Here is a 20,457-nt window from a genome sequence, read left to right on the forward strand (position 1 = left end):
TCAGGCCAACAGAAAGCTGAAGTACACCAAGACCCACATAGGCTCATGGGAGGAAAAAAACATCAATACACGCACGGCACGACTCCAGCTGCCCGGCAGGTTCAAGCACACAAACATCAGTATGCAAGCATGCTCACGTGGCAAAGGAAGCACATTGATGTTCGGCAGATAATATTCAGCAACACAAACTAAGTCTCAGCCAGATGGTAATTTAATTTTTGCAATAACTGATTCATGAACCAAACCAAATCTGACCAGATGGTTAAGTCTTTATAAAAAACAAAAATTCTAAAGTGAACATGTGAACCAAATTTAAAATAGACAAAAAGTGTAGAAAATAATCAGAGGATTGAATCCTTATGACTGGCACAAGGAAAGGCTAACCCTGGATGACAGGAATGCCTCCGACAAGTCAACCGACATGAGTTTTGAGGCTTTAATATTAACGTGAACACGCAGAACCACAGTGTTTGAGGAAGTCGAGCTTTGTCTCAAACATTTATGTGAAGTTATTTTTCATTTTATCCATCTGCTCATTTTTCCTGATTATCTAAAGTTGCTTTATCCAGATGTTTTTTCCCCAGCAATGCTTTCTCATCTTTGTTACGTCCCTCTGCAGCCTCTAATCTGCTCGGTGTGTTCAGCTGGTGCTAATTGGCCACACCTAGTCAGGTGTGGATAAAAGCATACCTGAGGCAAGCTTCCCGGAGAGCTCACTTGTCTTTGCCTTGGTGGTACCAGCCATTTGAGCCAACCTGCTATGCCATTTTAAGATAAAGCCCCTTCACACTAACACTCTGTTATTCATCTCCGTTTTTATGTTGCAGCTTTTGAGCCGGGTCGTAACATCTTTCTTATTAATGGTTTCTTATAAAATCTCTCCAGTGAGTTGTGGATGTACCCTAGGATCTTCTCCCGGTTGGGGATGCCCCACAGACGTGAAGAGAAAATGCACGGGAGGCATCTTGATTAGACTGTCCACAGCTGTCTCCTTTGGACATGAAGGAGCAACAGCTAAGCCCAAATCTCAGAAGGAAAAAACTCTTTTCAGCTGCTGTATTTGCAATCTGATTCTTTCATCATTACCACGTGTGAGGAGGGGGAATGAAATCAACTAGCAAACGAAAGCATTCACCTTCGGCTCAGCTGACGGTCGGGTACAATGCAGCAGTAATGCTGACCCAACATTAATCTCGTGTTCCATTTAAGCTCCACCATTTCAATCACTTGTGAACAAGGTCCTGAAATACTTAAATTCCCTTGCTTGGAGCAGCATCTTTTCCTCCGACCCAGAGGGAGCAATCCACCTTTTTTTGGCAGAGAACTGAAGTGTAGAGTTGGAGTTGCTGACTTTCATCTTGGCTCCTTCACAGCTCGAGTTTATGCTGGACGAAGTCAACAGAATCACTTGAAAAAGTAAGAGTGCAATGCTGGATGATTATTAATAAAGATTACAAAGAGTTGATATTACCCAAAACCCTCTTTTAAGAAAGTAGACAATTGCTCTTTTAAGTTTGTATTGTCCAATGAGGTTACTTGGCTATGTGCCAGACCAATCGTAGCTGACGTCTGTAGAGTGATTTCATAGAGCGTGGACTCCCTGCATGTATTAATAATACAGCAGGCAGTCCTGCTATCTCCAAGCTTCCTTTCTAATGTGGAGATGACATTTGATTTTACTTTAGCTGTGGCGGAAGAAGAACTTTCCAAACACTGATAACCTTGAAAAACACCACAAACACACACACACACACAGTTGATACAAACACAGCCAGCAGCCAGAGTTCAACACACACACTTACCAGATGCCCTTTTTTCTGTAGATCAATCATATAATGCCTGGAACTGTCCTCCAGACCTGTACGTACAGTGCAAAATGTGGTGAAATATTTTTGAGGTAATCCACTCACAGCACTCCCCGGTGAATCATACTTTAGTTCCATCAGTTCCGTTTACCATTATCACACCCTCATCATAGACTCTATACATTTTCAGCCATGACTCATGCGTTTTGATTACCCGAGCTGACACCAGTCCTAATTCTCTCTCTGGCTACGAACCGATAAACTACATTCATCTGAACCTCGAGGTTGTTACTGTTGTTAGCGTATGAAATATTTACTTGGCTGAAAAATCTAATTAAAAGCTACGTTATGCATGAAAGTTCCCAAAAACACCCACATCACAGCAGTTCACATCATTTAACTGTAAGCAGCATGAAGAAAAACCAACTTAACAACTATTAGAAATATCTGGATCCGCGCAGCCTCGGCGACTCGTCTCAAAAAAAGAATATCTTTTTTAAAAAGAAATGACTGAGCTGCGTGTGTGACGAGAACCCACGATGTTGACAAGTGTCACAATTACTACTATCGTCAAGGCGAGCACTTTTATCTGGATCCTTTAAAAGATCTTCACATTTAAAAATCAGACATATTTAGAACAGAAGATGAAAAGCAAAAGTCTGCTCTTTATTCAGCCCCTTCCCCTGTTTTTTTGAGGTCAATTAAAACTACCCTGGGGTTGTGTCAGCGGGGAAATGGCTGTGGCTGTACAACTTCAGTCACGCAGGAACGTGGAACTCTTTTAAAAAGCATGTTAATTTTAAAATCCGAGGAGAGAGCTGCAAGTTGCTGTTATTTATAACCAGGAGGAGAAGTCGATGGATAGAATTTTAGAATAGAATATTCTCATTTATTTGCAAACCACATGCCACAGAGGAATCCGGCCCCGCTGCAAAAGAACAAGCGCGCATTTTAACTGGGATGGTGTTTTTGCTCACACTTAAAATTTTTGTAAACGATGCCAAAAACTGTGGCAGAGTTACCTCTCGTTTTCAAATACCAGCATGCAATTTACCTGGCAACTTTGTAGTTTTTAAAAAAGAAAAAAAAATAGATTAAAAATTTTAATGTGTATTTTTCCCCCCCAAAAAAATCCATTAAACACAGCCCAGAGATACAGCTGTACTGATGAGCATAATCCATCATTTTAAATGAGACAACTTTGGTAATTTCTCCTAACATGGCTTTAAACGCTGCTAATTACCACATTACTGGAACTATTTTCACTTCTTTCAATCAAGACGCAGCCTTACATAACGGTGAAACATTATGTTACTGCAAAACAAAGACTCCGTAAATACCTCAGCACTGATTGTGTCCCTTTTTAGAGAGCTATATGGCAAAGTCATTCAGTTCACAGCGATAAATTAGATTCCTATTCTCATGTCTGAACATGTTATGAATGCATCTTTGATCACAGCAGGAGGTGATGATTCAGAGATGTTGGCTAAACCACAGCAAATACACAAGTGCTTCTTCAGTGTGATTTTTCTTGAGCTGAACACTGTTTACTTCAAGGGTTACAGTTAGAGCAAGGACGAGAAATTGGCTTTTTATATTTGCTGTATAAGTACTTGAAAATATACCCAAAAAAATCTTGTTCTATGTAACATTGATGAGGCGAATTCCCAAGTTTGGGACGCGCAACCCAAAGCTGTGATGCCAAGGCTGAGAGAAGCCTAATAACAAAATGGCAATGAACATTTCAGAGATCTCAAGCAACAACAAGCAGCAACCTCCGGGGCTGAAAAGCGAAGCCAACACCAGAGTGCCAGAAACTGCAGTTCCCTGAGTGGCCACTTAAAACTCGCTCCAAAGTGAATCGATCATAAGAGCATCGTGTTAAGCAGCCCAGCTTTGCAGGAGAAATTAACGTGGGTGACGGACTGGTTTTGGTCTCTACAGCAAATGTCTCCCCCTGTAACGACTGGAAGAGTGGCTGAAATTCCCCTCTCTCCATCTCCACATGCCACCAGCTGTCAGCTCAGCTTCACCTCCACTAATTCAAGTCATCGAACCAGACCTCTCGATTGTAATTATGTAATCATGGCTGGCTGTAAAAGGGAGTCGATCCCTATAGACTCTGGTGTTAAAATGCCCAACTTTACAGCATTAAAAAGCCTGTTTACAGCCTGGTGCAAGAAATTATCTTGAGCTCTGGACAGTCCCAAATGGGCTTGTAGTGCCACATTTATTTGGAGCATGTTTTGCATTGCATTGTCACAAGAATGTGCATGTATTAATTTGGTCATTTAAAAATGTTTAAAATGGTTTTATGCGCCAGTCTAATCTGCTAAGTCGCTTTTCCTCCGGTGGAACTGCAGCTACTGGAACACAGAACAGACAAGAATGCCATTTCAATCAATCAAATTGATTTCATTTGGATCTGTGTCAAACTGGAGTGATTTCCATGTCTTCTTTATTAGGCAGTAAGCTTTAATGGATTCAGTTTAAAGTTTCACAGCAGTGCAGTATGTGCAGCTGTCATCTTAGAAGCAAAAGGCAGCACTGAATGCCACACAGTGATACAATAATGAGCTGGAATTAAAATGTTTATTTTACCACTCTGTGCACTTCATCACACTATTAATGATCATCTCTCGTCCTTTTGCAACAGTGTTGCAATTTACTTTTATATTTTCTGTGTTCGTTGTAGATTTTAATCAACATTTGGTGTGTTTTTAGTGGAAGAAGATTCATGATCCTTGAAACGCTCCTTTCAGATTGGTCAGTTGCTGCCAACACCACCCTGGGAGAAACCCTGGGTAAACTCAGAAAGCTGATCACCAGCATTGTGTGGCCTTTTATTTCTGATCAACTATTTTAGGGTAAGTGAATCCAGATAATGGAAACATATTCTTGGTATGTTCAGTTCAGTTTTATTTATATAGTGCAAATCACAAGAATAGATGCCCAACAGAGCTTTATATGTATGTTGTAAGTAAGACCCAGTGTTGGTCAAGTTACTTGAAAAAAGTAATTAGTAACTAATTACTGATTACTTCCCCAAAAAAGTAATCCAGTTACTTTACTGATTACTTATTTTCAAAAGTAATTAATTACTTAGTTACTTAGTTACTTAGTTACTTTTTAAAAACACAATTTACAACCTGAATAGGTGATAAAGAAATAGATCTTTCAGCCCAATTCTACTTTTTCTGCATAATCCATCATCAGTCTCTTTTTAAAACTTGTTTTATTCGTTTTAATCTTTTAACTTTATGCATCAAGCAAAAATGTAATTATATGCAACATTCTCTGACTGGAAGAAATTTGTTTAATATTTAAACCTATTGTCTGCATATTCCAGCACATAAAATAAAATATTTTTTGTGTTTACACTCAGTCTTTCAAATAGATGCAAGTAAAACATAAATAAAGTCAAAGACTAGCGGTCCTGTTGCTCTATTTTCACCTGTAAAGCAGGAGTAGAGTAGGCGGAGGGTTACCCTGGTGCAGGTGTGCTGCAGCGGTCAGTGGAAGAATCTGCGAGTTTCTCTGTGAATTTCCCATTACGTCGTAGCTACTCGAAGTTTTCTTCCCACGCACAACGGACACTAATGTTTTTGTCACTTTTTATGGAATCAAACTCAAAGTAAGGTCAGTACTTCCACGCTTTAAACGCTGCACGCTCATACTCTCTCCCGCACTCGATATATTGTCGGTTGTTGATCTGCACACAGCTGTTGTCACCAACGTCGCACTCGCTTACGTCACTGTCATGAGACATTCTCGCAAAAAATCACGGTTTTAGTAATGCAGTAATGCAGCGTTCCTACGGGAAAGTAACGGTAATCTAATTACCATTTTTGCAATAGTAATCCCTTACTTTACTCGTTACTTGAAAAAGTAATCGGATTACAGTACCCATCTCTGGTAAGACCCAATAATAATACAGAGGATACCCGAACAATCAACCCCTTTAAGCAAGCACTTGGCGACAGTGGGAAGGAAAAACTCCCTTTTAACAGGAAGAAACTCTGTGAGGGGCAGCCTTCTGTTATGACCGTCTGGGGATAATGGGAGAGAAAATTACACTGGAAGAGATTAATAATAACGACATGTGCAATGAGCTTCATAATTTAAGCCCCTTGTCAAAGCTAAATGAAGCACATTCAGTTTTCAAAAATTGTTGTGTGGGGGTAAATGTATTATATTATTGGCTGCCAGGAGTGTTGTGGAGTGTGTTGATAGGGAACCTGTATTAAATGTCACTCCTTCTTACTTGTAGTTCTAATCTGACACAAAATAATATAATTTGTCTGTGTTTAACAAATTCTAAACACTAATAATTGGACAAATTCACACTGCAGTGCTGTGCGCTAGCTAGCCAGGCAGCATAACAGCTGGAACGGGCTCCATCACTTCATTCAAGAACAGTAAGAAGAGACTGAGGAGAAAGAAAAGAGAGCAGAGTTTCATGAATAGAACCAAGAGAAAAGCCGTATCTGTTGTTCAGAAGGTTTTCTACTTTTGAAAAGTGAAACTTCTGCAGCTTATGTGCTGGACTTGCACTGTGGGTGGCACTCGGGGAGCTTAGCACTTTGCCCTGTCCAGATAAAAAATAAATAAACTGCAGCAGCCAAAATCCTTACTTCACAAACCTTTGTGGGACAGTATATGCAATAAAAGAAAGGGAAGGGACCTGCAGGAAAGCAACTATCTGATGTCTGATGAAGTTTAAGCTTAGTTTGTGTAGGTAAAATGCTTGCATATTAAGTAAATCAGGCCTTCACTGTGTATCAGTATCTTAGAGGGTCAATAAGCTGTAGCCAGGATGGAGCCGCCTTCACATGAATAGAGCTCTCAGAAATGTGGCGTTGTATCTTCTGCAATCATCCACTCGGAGCGCCTCCATGGGGAATCAGACCCACTTGATGCATTTCCTCTCTATTGTATATATATTGTTTGAAAAGGCTCCTCTCACGGAGCTTTACTGCTCAAACAGCACCACGGTCCAACTGTGTTAGATAGTACAGCGCGTCCCCCCCCCAAGAATTTGCCCATGTGTGAACAAAATAAGAGCAACTGGTCTTCAGGTTTTCAATAAATTGTTGGTAATGAGAGTATAATTTATTCTTTTATCTTCATTAGTCATAAATAAAAACAGAGAAAGCTGCACGCAGATATGAAATGCATTGCAAACAAAGCAGTGAAAGTTTGGTTTGAGTGGAAGGTTTTCATGTTGCTACTGTGGGAGGAATAATCTAGGGTGAATGTATATTTTGAGGAACTAATGTAGGACTGTTTATATTACCATAATTCATTTATTTCCATTTCAAGGGCGACTCTCGGGCGCCCAGCTACTGTTTCTTTCGCTGCATTTTTTTCGTGCAGTTTGTCTCGAAGAGGGGAGTAAAATGTCCACGACAATCCGCCGTCAGCCGGTGAGGAGACGAGGTAGATTTCTTCGTATCTCGCTCGAAAATGAATGGGGGGGACATTAAAATGCATAAGTTTCCTGCCTTGAATCTAAATAAAAATGCTAATGAAACGCCGTGGGTATTAATAATGTGGAGGACGAGTTTCCTTTTATTTGCTAAAGAAACATTTCAAGACAAACAGTGACAGTCGCAACTTGTTTTTGATGTATCAGGAGTTATGACACTTCATATCCTCTTGACATTTAAAAAATTAATACGCAGTCTAATTAAAGCTTTAATTAACGCCTGACTTTGGACTAAGTTGAATAATGGAATATGGCTGTGCATGATGGTGTGTTATATATGTATCTTTGCACTTCCTACAGGGATTAATTATATGCTTTAAAAAAAGGACTAATTTATGATATAACGCTGGAGTGTGCCCTTTGGCCCATCTCACAGTCCTCATGGGATCCTCATGTTCCTGCCATTAGCTCATATGCCATAAGGAGATTAACATTAAACCGTGGACCCATCTGAGAGGAAAGGATCTACACGCAGTGGAACAATTTTGTATAGTCCTACTAAACATTTAACAGAATATAAGGTGGAAATGACTGAAGCAGTCCAAGCAACACGTGCCACATGTTTGCATTCTCTCTCTAGGCTCATTAAATTATTGTATTCGTTTTGAAGAGCCTGACTGCAGTGATAGAAGGAAAATTGAATATTGTTCTGGCGATGAAAGAGACTAAATATAACCTTTAAAAAAAGAAAAGAAAAGAGAGAAATAGAATTTCATTTTTTTTTTAAATATCAAGTCTGATTATTTTGTCTTTTCCAATTACCTGAGTAGCTCTGGGAAAATGAAAAGTTAAAGAGAATGCATGTTTCATGCTCCAACAGGAGTGATTTGGTTAAAATATGATTGACTTCCTGAATACAAAAGCAGACTTTCACACTCCACTGGGGTATAATTAAGCTTCTGCAGTTCCTGCCAAGAGAAACCCTCGAGCGGGTGACCACAGGGGGTTGGAAATTTTATGTGACATGAATGCCACTTATTTTTTTTTAGCTTTTAAAATGGGACAAGCCTGGGTTTGATTGTCTGATAATAACATTGTGTCACCCTCTTTTTAATCCCATTTGCACTGATCTCCGCTTTCAGTTGTCCTTGCAGCATTCCCCTTCTGTAAATGTTAATGTTGACCAGCAAGTCAATATCCTCAACGGTGAGTATAATCCTGTAAGGCTGTGTGTGCGTAATTATTCCATCACTGTCAATATTTTAACATCAATACTGTGTTGTAAATGTGTTTGCATTGTGTCAACGGGGGAATCTGTTGTGGGGAGTCTGCGCATGAGAAACTGTAACACACAAAACACATGGCTCATTAAAGTCTGTTTTAATTACATTTAGAGCTGATGCAACCAGTGTACTGAAAGCTATAACTTGCCAGTTCAAACTAAAGCATCTCAAGAGATGTGATACTAAATGAACTCTGAAAATGTGACTGTACTTGTTTTTATTGGACCGAAATAACTAAAAATACAGTAGTGCAAGAAAAGTTCTTTTAATTCCTTTATATTTTTCTTCCAAGAATCCAGACTTTCCTCTAAGTTGTTAAAGCCGTCTCCAGGTTTTCTGAATATATTTCAGGGGATTTTTCTACACATTGGCTGCTTTTTCATTCATTTTCAATGTCGTCCCTGTACATGAACATTGAATATTAAATTTTATTTTTTAAACCACTTAACACTGACTTACGAATCATTCAGCCACAAAAAGCACCTTACTGAAAGGATGAACCAATACTGTTTCTACTTATAAGAGGCAACCTAACAAAGCCAAGTTTAAAAAAAAAAAAAAAAATTGGGCAAAAAAACCCAAACCTTTGTTTTTATTTCTTTAGTTGAATTTCCCCAAAAAATGCCAGTCATAATAATTAGAAACACATAAAAGTAGTACGTTAGCACCGTCATGGTGATTCCTAAAGAGCCAAACATTTGGCATCTGTCAGCATGGTGTACCGTGTGTTGTTAAAAAATGATGTGGCAGGCCTAACAACAGTACCTCAGACAAACAGTATCTTAAAGTATTTCCTTAAGAAACAGGAAAAAAACAACAACAACAAAGAGCTGGTGCAGGGCCTTTGAGATCCATCTGGTCCATTAGTTGATTCATCTGCTGAAATGTTCTCAAACTAAATTTTTTGGTTGATATTATTGGCGGATGGACAGGAGGAGGTCAGGAGAGAGGTATAACAGTGAGTTTCTAAGGCCATCTGTAAAACTGTCTCTGTCATTGCAGCCAGTGATCTCAGGGATTTTGCCATAATTAATTATGAAAGCAACATCAGATTTGGATCCACCATGGAATACCCCCGGGAACGCTGGTGAAAAATGATCTCAGAAACATTGCCAATCCAGTAAAACCATAAAAAACACACACACAGTTGTCCTATTGAAGCAGTGTGGGATCATTTTATCGACCAAGAACAGAACAAAAGGCAGCAAACATCCAGAGGATTGTTTTGAATGCTCTTCATTCAGTCACTGCAATACTGCACTTGTGAAAAAGAAAAACTTCATTGAGACATTTCAGTGCATCAGATATCACGTCGATGGTTTTCCTCCATGATCACAGTTAATGTTACTCCAGATCCACCACTGCAACTGACCAATCATGTTGCTGTGATGTCACAGTTCTGTGACTTGCAGGTCAAAGGCACATGTGCTTTGGCTTCATTTTCCAGTTCCAGAAACAACATCCAAAACATAGCTACACCAACATCATACACTGACGTCATGGTTCTCTATGGATTAAAAATACAGCAATGGTGAAACGTCAGGTGGACGGCAGGTTGGTGCTGCATCAGCAACAATGCAGACATTATACGAGGCTCTTGAGGTGGAGATGCAGGTCGAGAGCTGAGTTGAAAAGTGAAGCTTTCATTTTTACCAGCCTATGTTCCACTACTCACTTATAGTCGTAATAACAGAATGAATGTAAATGAGGTCACAAGCTCAAGGAGCCATGATGAGATTCTTCTGTAAGAATGCTGGGGTCGGGCTTAGCGGTAGGGTGAGAAACGCTGATATCAGAAGCGAGCTGCTCCAACTGCCTTTTTTCAACATGGAGAAGTGCTTCAGACATCTGGTTAAGATGCCTTCTGGGCAGGTGCATCCCTTCAAAAGGTTTTACAAGCATGTCCATTAGTGAGGAGATCCCGGGTAGACCCAGAACACACTGAGGAGGTTAGATTTCAGCTGGTCAGGGAATGCCTTGAGGTCTACCAGGAAGAATTGGAAAGTGCTAGGAAGAATGATTTTTTGGATTACTGTGCTTAGCTCATTTCCACTGTGACTCAACTTTAGATAAGTGGAAGGTAATCGATACATGAACATATGGCTACAACCCATAAACCAAACATTACGATTCACTAGAAAAACCCGAAGCTTGGAAAACCGAAAACTGGCACAGCACGAGCATGACCGTTGTTTACTTAAGCATTCTGCATCATGAATTTATTCCCCTAGGATCAGCAGATTAAGACTCTGTGGCTCTATTAAAATTAAATCAGGTATGGTTTGAACTTTTCTAGATTTTCGCTAAGCTTTCTGACCACAGTTCATTTGTTATGAAGTCAAAACGGCGCAAAAACTATCCAGTAATTATGAATTTTGGCACATCTTAGTGATGGGTTCATCAATAAGCTGCTGAAACACAGTCCAGAATCCAGGCAAAGGCAGAGAATTATGTATGAAGAGTTACATTTTTCAAGTCTTCACCACACAAATATACTGCTTGAACTAAGTCGGGGATGGAGTCTCTCCCAGCAGGCAGAGGCAGGAAAACACCCCGCCTGCCAATCACAGCACTAATATACCGTGACATACAATTCAAACATGGCAAAACTAATGCACACACACACACTGTAGGCAGAGAGCTGCTTGTATTTGGACAGGAGGACTCAGTTTACTGTATCGACTGACTCTTCAAACACCTTCAGACAATCCAATACAAACCTGAATTATTCCTTACTTTTGCTACACCCTGGTTTATGCAAGTCTTCACAGTAATCACGTCTCAGATGCTTCATCATTAGGGGGCATCAAATATTTGTTGATATGCACCCAGCGTGCTATGGGAATAACAAAGGGAAAAAATAGGAGAGGTGTGCCTTCCCAGCACTTTCATCTAATTTATCAGTGATTGCCAATCACCCAGATAGATTCAGGGCATCTCCATGTTTGAAAAACCCAAATGTTATGATTGCTGTTTCATGTTCAACATTCCCTTTGACTGAAGATGGAGTAAAAACCCCTTAAAACAACATAATCTAAATATATATGACATAAATTGGGGAGGGGGGAGTAAAAACAGGAAATATGGTAAAGCACTTTGGATGCAAACTCGAATCCGTCTCTGGAATCTTCCAAGCAGCCTAACTGCATATAATAAAGCATCTATAATTAACACATTTTGCCATTAATTCAAGCCAAATTACCCTGATATTTGAAACTGCTGAAGGACATGCCAAACTGCATTTTGTTAATTCCAGGCACAATTAAGTCCATGCTTACCAGCCTGAAACTTTACACTACACTGTCATAAACATGCGTTGTGGAATGGGAGATTCTCTTGCAATTTGCAACTGTTTACTTGTGCTTAATGTATAATCTTAGCCATTACTCAGTGGTAAATGGAGAGTGGAAATGTGTGGAAACTGAACACACTCTAAATAGAGTTAAGCTCAAGACTTGTGCGTCCCCAGAGGCTCAGATATCCAGTATTTAATGGCTTTGTGAAAGCAAGGCAGTGGCTTCAATTGAATTAAAGGTGCTGGACGCCCAGCGAAGGCGACAAAAGGACAAATGTAGGTAAAGATGTGCCAGAAGCTGTCCTTTTAAATGAACCTTAAAACTTTACAGCAAGGTATCCATGGAAACATGTTTACTGACACATATGAAAAATCAACTGTGCATGCAAGTGGTGATATATAATTTTAACCCTATTTCTGAAGACAGTGCTTGGTTAAGTAACATGTCCTGCAGCCTATGATGGACTTTTCTGTACAGAGCTGACTCAAAGAATATGAAAGTCTGGTAAAAGGTCAGGTCATCTGTTTTCTTGCTAAAGTAGCCTAAATATGATATCCTGCTATGAAGCCCTGAAGGAAGCTCGGTGAACTCACGACAAAAGATGGTAATAATAATAATAATAATAATAATAATAATAACAATAATAACAATAATAATATTAATAGCTATATTACAACTGGGGTTCGAGAGCGCTATAACGGAAACAATTAGCAGTCACTTATTTAAACTTATTTTGTTGTCATCTCAAATCGTAAACACTGGTTTGTTTGTTTGTTTTTTATTATTGTTACTGTAAAGAGTTAAATTAAATGTGAAAAATAATACCAAGCTATAAGAGCTAAGCTGCTTAGTGCACCTGCAACAGAAATGCTACAACCTATCAAACCATACCGGATAATCATTTAACCAAACGCGCCGTTTCATCATAGAGAAGAAACTACGTACCAGACTTAATTTAGGAATTAACCAACGTAATGATTACGCGCTCGTTTGTTCAATTACACTGTTCAAATAATGTAATAAACAGCAATAAGACATTAGTATAGTCTTTTGCTGGATTCGGCTAATGCAACTATAAATAATACATAAAATAGCCATGTTTCCATAGATATTGTCCTTAAACCTGTAGCACTTGGATATTAGCAGCTCATGCCTAATAGATCATTTATCGTTATATGACCAGCAAAACGCCATCTAGAAAAGTTGAACGTTTTTTGGGGGTTTTTAAGTAAGAGAGCGATAGTTTTCTATATGTATGTTGAACTGTACAGCTATTCATGGTGCTTTGGAAACGATTGACACCTGAACGCGAGCCTGTGCAGCGTCAAGCAGTTAAAAGCAAAGAAGCATAAATAGTGTAATTTTAAAGGAAGCTTGGAGCGGACGAACTGCCCGAGTGCTCTTTCGGAGTGCCCTAACACGGAAACTGCAAACTGCTGTTAGATTTCAGTCATTCACAGGGAATGACTGATGGGGTTTACTTGCCGAAGTTGGAACCGGGAGGCTGGCGGGTCGCTCGATCAGCTCAGGTTGCTGTTTCCCGGTAACATTCATCTCCCGTACAACCGCTTTCTCTGTCCGCTCACTTCGACGAGAGTTTCTCAAGTCATTTATCCAGCCGCTGAAGGGAAGTGTTATTCACCCGCGTCCCGCTTACCCACGAAGACAGAAGGAGAAAGCATGCCTGAAAAGCTCGGGGGGTTCTTCAAAAAAGGAAAAACAGGAAAACAGCCGTGCGTATCCTGAGATGACCACGGTGGTGCCCGCTGCAGGGACGAACTAGGAGCGCCCGTCGCTGCTCGTTTCTCCCCGGCTCAGCCCCAACTGTCAGCACACAGCGGCTCCTCTGCTTCTGCTGCTGCTGCTCCTCATCAGTCTGCATGACTCCCCACCTGCTGCCTGTCCTCCTATTAACCATTCCTGCGTCAAACCACAGCACATTAACCCGTTCACTGATGCTGGAGGCATTTTAATCAGCAGAAATCACGGATGCATATTTATCATAATTAGTGCTCGGATCCTCTAATGGTGGGCTATATTGCAATCAACAACATTTATGTTCACTAAACAGCAACATTGTCCTTGAACTTTGCGGCCAGGTGAAAGCTCCCCGACTGTGTGAGCACAGTATTTGTTAATGGATACTGGCACAAATTAATTTCTGTGGAATCCTCAAAGCAGCGCTTGAGGGAAAGAAGGCTCATCTTCCTGATGGAGGGTCAGAGAAGGGCTTTATTTTATTTTATTTTATTTTATTTTTTTTAAGTCAATCTTATCACCGGCTCCTCAGAGCTGGCCTCAGGGATCCAGCCAATGCAGCCTGATTCATGTTGGATTTCAATGGTATAGACAGCTTTATACACAGAATATGATACCTCTTCTTATAACCATCTTTCTTTTTTCCAGGAGAAATAGAAGTTAAAAATAGACTCACAACTATCTAAGGGCACACAATACCTGAGAGACGGTTTCATTCTGTGTGGTTACAGCCCTATAATCAGTGACAGACCTTTGTTTTGTATTTTTTATGTTCCGGATTAGAGCGCTAATGTGGATCTGGGAGAGTAACAATGATGAAGCGCCCCATTGCAATATATTACAGCCTAGCACTTTCATCAGAGTATGAAAAGGTATCATCAGAGGACTGGGAGAGGTGCAATTGTTAGGGAAGCTACTTCAGCTTCGTACTTCAATGGCTGGCTTCCCACTCAGCATCCTGCAAAATCTGATGTTTTATGGCTGTTATGGATTTCGGGAGGAGAAAAAAAAAATCTGCTTTCCAACTTATTACTGCAAATACAGCAGGCCTTGTGGAGTAGAGTGTGCAGCCTTGAGTTTCAGGTAAACATTTCTTGAGGCAGAGCTGCAAAGGTCAAAAGGCTGTGCGTAGATGAAGCAGCTCACATATTAAAATACATTTCTGTACAATGTTATATTAAAGAAAACCCGTGCAGCTCTGCCCTCAGTAAGAACTACCACTTAAGCCCACTGGAGCACCATTATCTATTTATTGGTGCTCAGCCTAAACTGATAGGACTCCAAAAATAAGTCGAGGCAAAACAAACAACACGAAAAACTTTCTTTCTCAGAGGGAATAGTAAAAAAGAAACGCGTCTCTAAGACAGAGTGTACCACAGAGACCCCGAGAATAGCAAGGAGCACCCCGGGATAGGCCTCTTTTTTCCCTCAAGAGACATGATTGAATGTCACAAAGAAAAAGCGCAGATGCAGATAGAAAGAAGAAATGAAGGCTGGATGAATTCTATAGAGTCCTGCTGTTGGGTGGGCCACGTGAAGAGATTAGGTGTGCAATAACGGGCAAAATATTAGTTGGTAAAGTGAAAAAAGTGACAGAATGGACTCAGTGTTTTATTCAGTACTACCTGAAAGTAGTAACTAAACCTAAACACTCATCTGGAAAGTGTTTATAGAAGATCCGTTATCTCATTGAAACAGAAGGCTTGTTGCAGCCATCGGTATCGCCCTTCGGTGGCCATGTCGTGAATTAGAAAAAACTACTTTACTTCATTGAATAAATAAATAATGAAATAAACACAGTATTGTATTTAAGAGTTAAGAAGCTTTTCCCTTCTCTGTGCAAAAACCTATAATTCTAAAACAATTAATCATAATCAAATTTAGCACTGACCTGGATAACAGGGTGTTTTCCTCCAGTTAGTAAATATGCAAAAGCTCCACAACTTTGCAGGGATGCATTAGATGCTGCTGGTACCATGTAACTAAAGCAACGGTATCTATTGGGACCTTTGTTGAATTTGTTGCAGGCAACATTACAACATTACAAGACCAGCAAAGATGATATTGAGCACTAGGGTGTGTGGAAGTGGCTCAAATCAAATACCGTGCCATGCTCCTTAGACAAAAACTGGTTCATCCCAAGGCGAAACCAAACAGCCATTTCAGAAACGCATGACACAATTTGGAAGAGCCTCCTCGACAGGACACATCTGCACCAAAAGGATAAAGGTCACTCTTTCAAGGATACCAATGCTCACATCTTGGACAGAGAAGACAGATGCTTTTGAAAGAGGAGTAAAAGAGGCCATCTATTCTGTGAACGACCATCACTAACACCAGCTAGCAACAGTCTTGAGGTCCCTACCCAGGCACCTCAGCCCCCACCCACAGGTGACTTCAACAGATAACATACATAATAGGTGTCAAAGTGCTGGTAATGACCAACACCTTTTTTTCCACACCTTCTCACCCCTTGGCTCATGTAATGATGCGCTTGATCAACAGATTAATACATGATTAATACAAGGTTAACGACCACCTAATGGACAACCTCCACTAGGGTTTAAATACCTGGTGGTCTCCACCTTTTGGTCTTAGAACTAAGAGGTTGTGTAAAGAACTGTACTGTGTAAAGAAAACAAGCATAAACCAATATCTACTATCAGTACTGAGTAGCAGTAGTATTACTATTGTCTTACTGAAATTTCGGGGATGCAGGGGACTGAAACCCAACACAGCAAATGACAGCCTGCACAGCACAACCTGAAACAGGCAGACAGGCTTCACATCTACTACTGTTTCTGAGTTGAGTCTTGTTAAAGCTGTAGCTCAGACTTTAATAAGACTAAGATATCTGTATGTCACCTCTACATTTCAGTACTTTAAACTTTAATATGTAATAAAAATTTTAGATTGAAGGGAAAATTCCATCCAAGTGTGATGCAGTCCTAACATCTGGTCAAAGTTCCACAGCGCAGAAGGAAATGGACGTCCAACCATCAATCAGTTATTTTTAAAGCGCTCTCCAATCTAAGCGCATCGCGCTGGATCTCACTCTTCCATCTTTAACTTCTGTGATGCTTTGAAAGCCTAATTCAAGGCTTCAAAGCGACTTTCTTCCTCTGATATTATATCTGAAAGTGTTGCTTTTCTAGGGTTGTGTTTTACATATTGCGGATATATTTTTTTAGTCTTATATCTGGTGTTGAAGATAATCCTCCATGAAAACCAGTTTGTTCAAAAACCTGTCCCTATTCAGTGATCACTCCTGGTAGGCTAGATTCTGCCACTCTGACCCTACTTTGTCCCTTTTGACTGGAGACTAATGATGCACATGTTCCCACAGTGTTGTGCTCATTTCCTAAGGTTGCATTTTACATTACAGGTTTATAATTTAGGCATATTTCTGGTGTTGAAAATAACACTTCACCAAAACCAGTTGTGCTCAGATGCCTGGCCTAAATCACTGATCGCTGCTGGTGGGCTACTTTCTTTCACCCTGACCCTTCTTTGTCCCTGGCGACTGGAGAGTAATGATGCACGTATTCCCAAAGTGTTGTTTTTGTTCCCTCTAAGGGGTGTTTGTCAGGGTGAACTTGGAATATCTCAGATGTCACTGTCTGCAAAGTTTTAAAGTTTTAAAGTTTTCCTCCAGGGGCAGCAGGTGAGGTGAACTTGCTGTTTTGACACGTAAGGGATTTCTTAAACTTTTCTATCTGTTTTTTAACAATACCCAGAACTGAGGTTTCCCCTGATTATGGTATCCAATGTTAAAAGGTAAGTGAATGTAGGTGAAACTGCTGTTTTAATCCTTCCATATCTTAGGGCAGCCTTTGTGTGGCTGAATTCTCTGCTTGGCATTAAGGAATCTGCTGTAAATTGGTTCAGCTTCTATCTTTTCTGTACTGTAAAACCTTTTCTGTTCAAATTGGAAAGTAATCAGACGGTAATCCTCTGCAGACAATAACAGGGGGATAGCTCCTCCAAGTTCACCCTAAGGTCCAATGCTTTCTTGCATTTCTCCTGGCTTCCAATTCATTCCATTTATCTCCTTTTCTACAGTTCCTTCTTGCTTTTAGGAGTAACTTTTGATCCAGAAACCCATAATGTTATGGATTACATAACACTGTACACCAAAGTAAGTCACTCCTCGAGAACTGCTTTCTCATAGGTAAGACCAGCCTTCTCCAGGCTGTGTTTAAATCAGTCTTTACAGTTTTAACTATGTAGTGCATTATGTCTGTGAAGGTTCTCAGTCATCCAGGTCATTGTAGTCAAAGGAGCTTGCAAAGAAAAGCGTCTGGACTTCTTTAAGTTACTTGAAAGTAACTTAAAGTTCAAGTAACTTAAAGAAGTCCAGACGCTTTTCTTTGCAAGCTCCTTTGACTATGTAGTGCATTGCGTTTACTGTCCAAACTCTACAAATTCTACAGACCTTGTAAAATCATGTCTGTGTGAAATGTAAAGGAAAAACAATATAGTAATTTCTACATTTTTAATTCAAAATATTACAAAGGCAACATATGAAATGCTGCAACTGCATAAAAACACACAACTGTGTAGCAGATGGAAATTAATAGGTTCAGCAACACTCCTGAAAACCTCTCTCACTGAACAAATGCCCACCAGCTCCTTCATTAGAGACCTGCAGGTCTCACTTGCTTCAGTTAAGGTCAGTTTTCCTGATTCAACAATAATAAAAAGACTGGGCAAAGTTTGCAAACCACTACTGATCAAAAAGAACACAAAGGATCGTCTTATATTTGCTAAGAAAAAAAAGTCTTCATGAGCCCCAAAACTTTGGGAAAAACTCTGTGGAGTGACGAGATAAAAGCTCAACTTTCTGGCAGGTTTGAGTCTCACTTCATGTGGTGGAAAACTAACAACTTTCATAAAGAGACCGTCATACAAACAGTCAAACATGGTGGTGGTAGTGTGATGTGTGGGGCTGCTTCGGGATCTAGACAGCTTACCGTAATTGATGAAATCGTGAATTTTGCTCTCTAGCAGGAAATTCAAAGGGAGAATGTCCGGCCATCAGTTTGTACTATGAAACTCAAGCACACTGGGGTTATGCAGCATGCCAGCAAGCCCACCTGTGAATGGCTAAGAAACATTTTGAAGTGGTTTAGTCAAAGTCTGGACTGAATGTGATTAAGATGCCTGGCTTGATTTTAGGAGTTTTAGTGTGTTTGCAAACCAGATGACATCTGAATCTACAGAGCTGCTGTGTGGAGTTCCTCAGGGCTCTGTGCTGGGACCTCTTTTGTTCTTAATTTACATTCTTCCTTTAGGCCAGATAATACGGCAGTTTCCTATATATATATATATATATATATATATATATATATATATATATATATATATATATATATATATATATATATATATATATATATATATATGAATAATAAAAAAAAATACACATGACATATAATGTAATTGCAAGGAGGTATTTCTGTAGTCTATTGATTACTAGATAGTGGAAAAGGGGTGGGATTAAATAAGCTTATGCTTCTTCCTGCTCCTTTTTGAACATGAAAGTTATTTGTAGTTGTGGTTGCTTGTTTTCCTTTTGTTTTGCTTTGTTCATTTGTCTCTTTTAATTCTACATTTTCAACATGTTCAATCAATCTATGTGTCGTTTTTGATTAATCCTTTTCTTTGGAGCAGAACTTAAATCTGTAACCTGCTTTTTTTTTTTTTTTGATAATCCATGCTTTTGTCTCTACAAGAGTGGACTATTGTAACAGTGTGTTTACCTGTCTAAACAACAAAGGGCTGGCTCGTCTCCAGGTTGTTCAAAACTGTCAGACTACTGACTTGCTCAGAAAAAGGAGCTCATATAACTCCTGTTTTAAAGTTGCTACATCGGCTACCAATCAGATTTAGGTTCCATTTGAAGATTTTAGTTTTAACCTTCAGAGCACTTCAGGGACAGGCCCCTCCGTATATTGCTGATTTGATTCATATTCATACCTCTTCTTGTGATTTGAGGTCATCGAATCTCAACCTTTTAGTGGTCCCCCACACTCGTTTCAGAATTCGAGGGGACCGATCTTTCCAAGCTGTTGCACCAAGACTGCACTTCCTCTATTTCTACGGTGTCTGGACTCCGTGGAGACCTTAAAAGGCCATTTTCATTTCAAAAAGCTTTCAATTAGACCAGAGTTTTTATAATGTATTTATGTCTGTACTATGTTTTATTACCTTTCTTGTGAAGCACTTTGTGACATATGTCTGTGAAAAGTGATATGAATAAACTTTTACTTACTTACTTTTTACTTTAAACAGCCCATTCTTTCTGGGCGAACGCTCAGGTGTGGCTGAATTTAAACAATTCTGAAAAGAAGACTGGGCCAAAGTTCCCCCACAGTGATGTGAAAGTCTCATTGTTATCACAGACGCTTGATTGCAGTTCTTGCTGCCAAGAGTGACACAACGAGTTATTAGGTTTAGGGGGCAACTACTGTTTTATACAGGGCCAGGCAGGTTTAGATAGCAATTAAGTGATTAACAAATATGAGAAAAAAGGAGTAAGAAATCAGGAAAGGGATGAATCCTTTTTCACAACACTGTAACTGGTGCTTCAGGCCACTGAAAATGATTTTTTAAGAGGTGAACATTTTCAGAAACATCATCTCTGCATTTATATGTGGACAAGAAAAATCTGGATTTTTGTGCAATTGCCTTTTAATGTCAAATTTGTGCACCGTCATTTCCTTTTCTGATGTCAGACTGTGTGTCGTGTTGTTTTTTTGTTAGAATGACATTTCTGTACAGTTAGTTTTATATTGCCATCTGTTGCTTTTGCATGTTCTTCACAGGGTTCAACGTTGTTGTTTTTTTATGTGGATGTGTTTTTCAAAATGAAAACCCTAAAACAA

At 39.7% G+C, this 20,457-nt stretch overlaps 1 protein-coding gene across 1 annotated transcript in view; it reads right to left on the minus strand.

Annotated features, from left to right (window-relative positions):
* The window catches only part of sntg2 (syntrophin, gamma 2), a 110,777-nt gene extending 97,132 nt beyond the window's left edge, over positions 1-13,645 (minus strand). The window contains exon 1 of the mRNA XM_087832908.1: positions 13,298-13,645. Within this exon, the coding sequence (XP_087689034.1) occupies positions 13,298-13,366 (69 nt within the window). The 5' untranslated portion in view covers positions 13,367-13,645. The remainder of the gene's footprint in view (positions 1-13,297) is intronic.
* Between the last annotated feature and the right edge of the window lie 6,812 nt (positions 13,646-20,457).

The sequence above is a fragment of the Neolamprologus brichardi genome, chromosome 19 (assembly GCF_056152115.1).
Source record: "Neolamprologus brichardi isolate AB-2024 chromosome 19, ASM5615211v1, whole genome shotgun sequence".
In the NCBI taxonomy this organism is placed as follows: Eukaryota; Metazoa; Chordata; class Actinopteri; order Cichliformes; family Cichlidae; genus Neolamprologus; species Neolamprologus brichardi.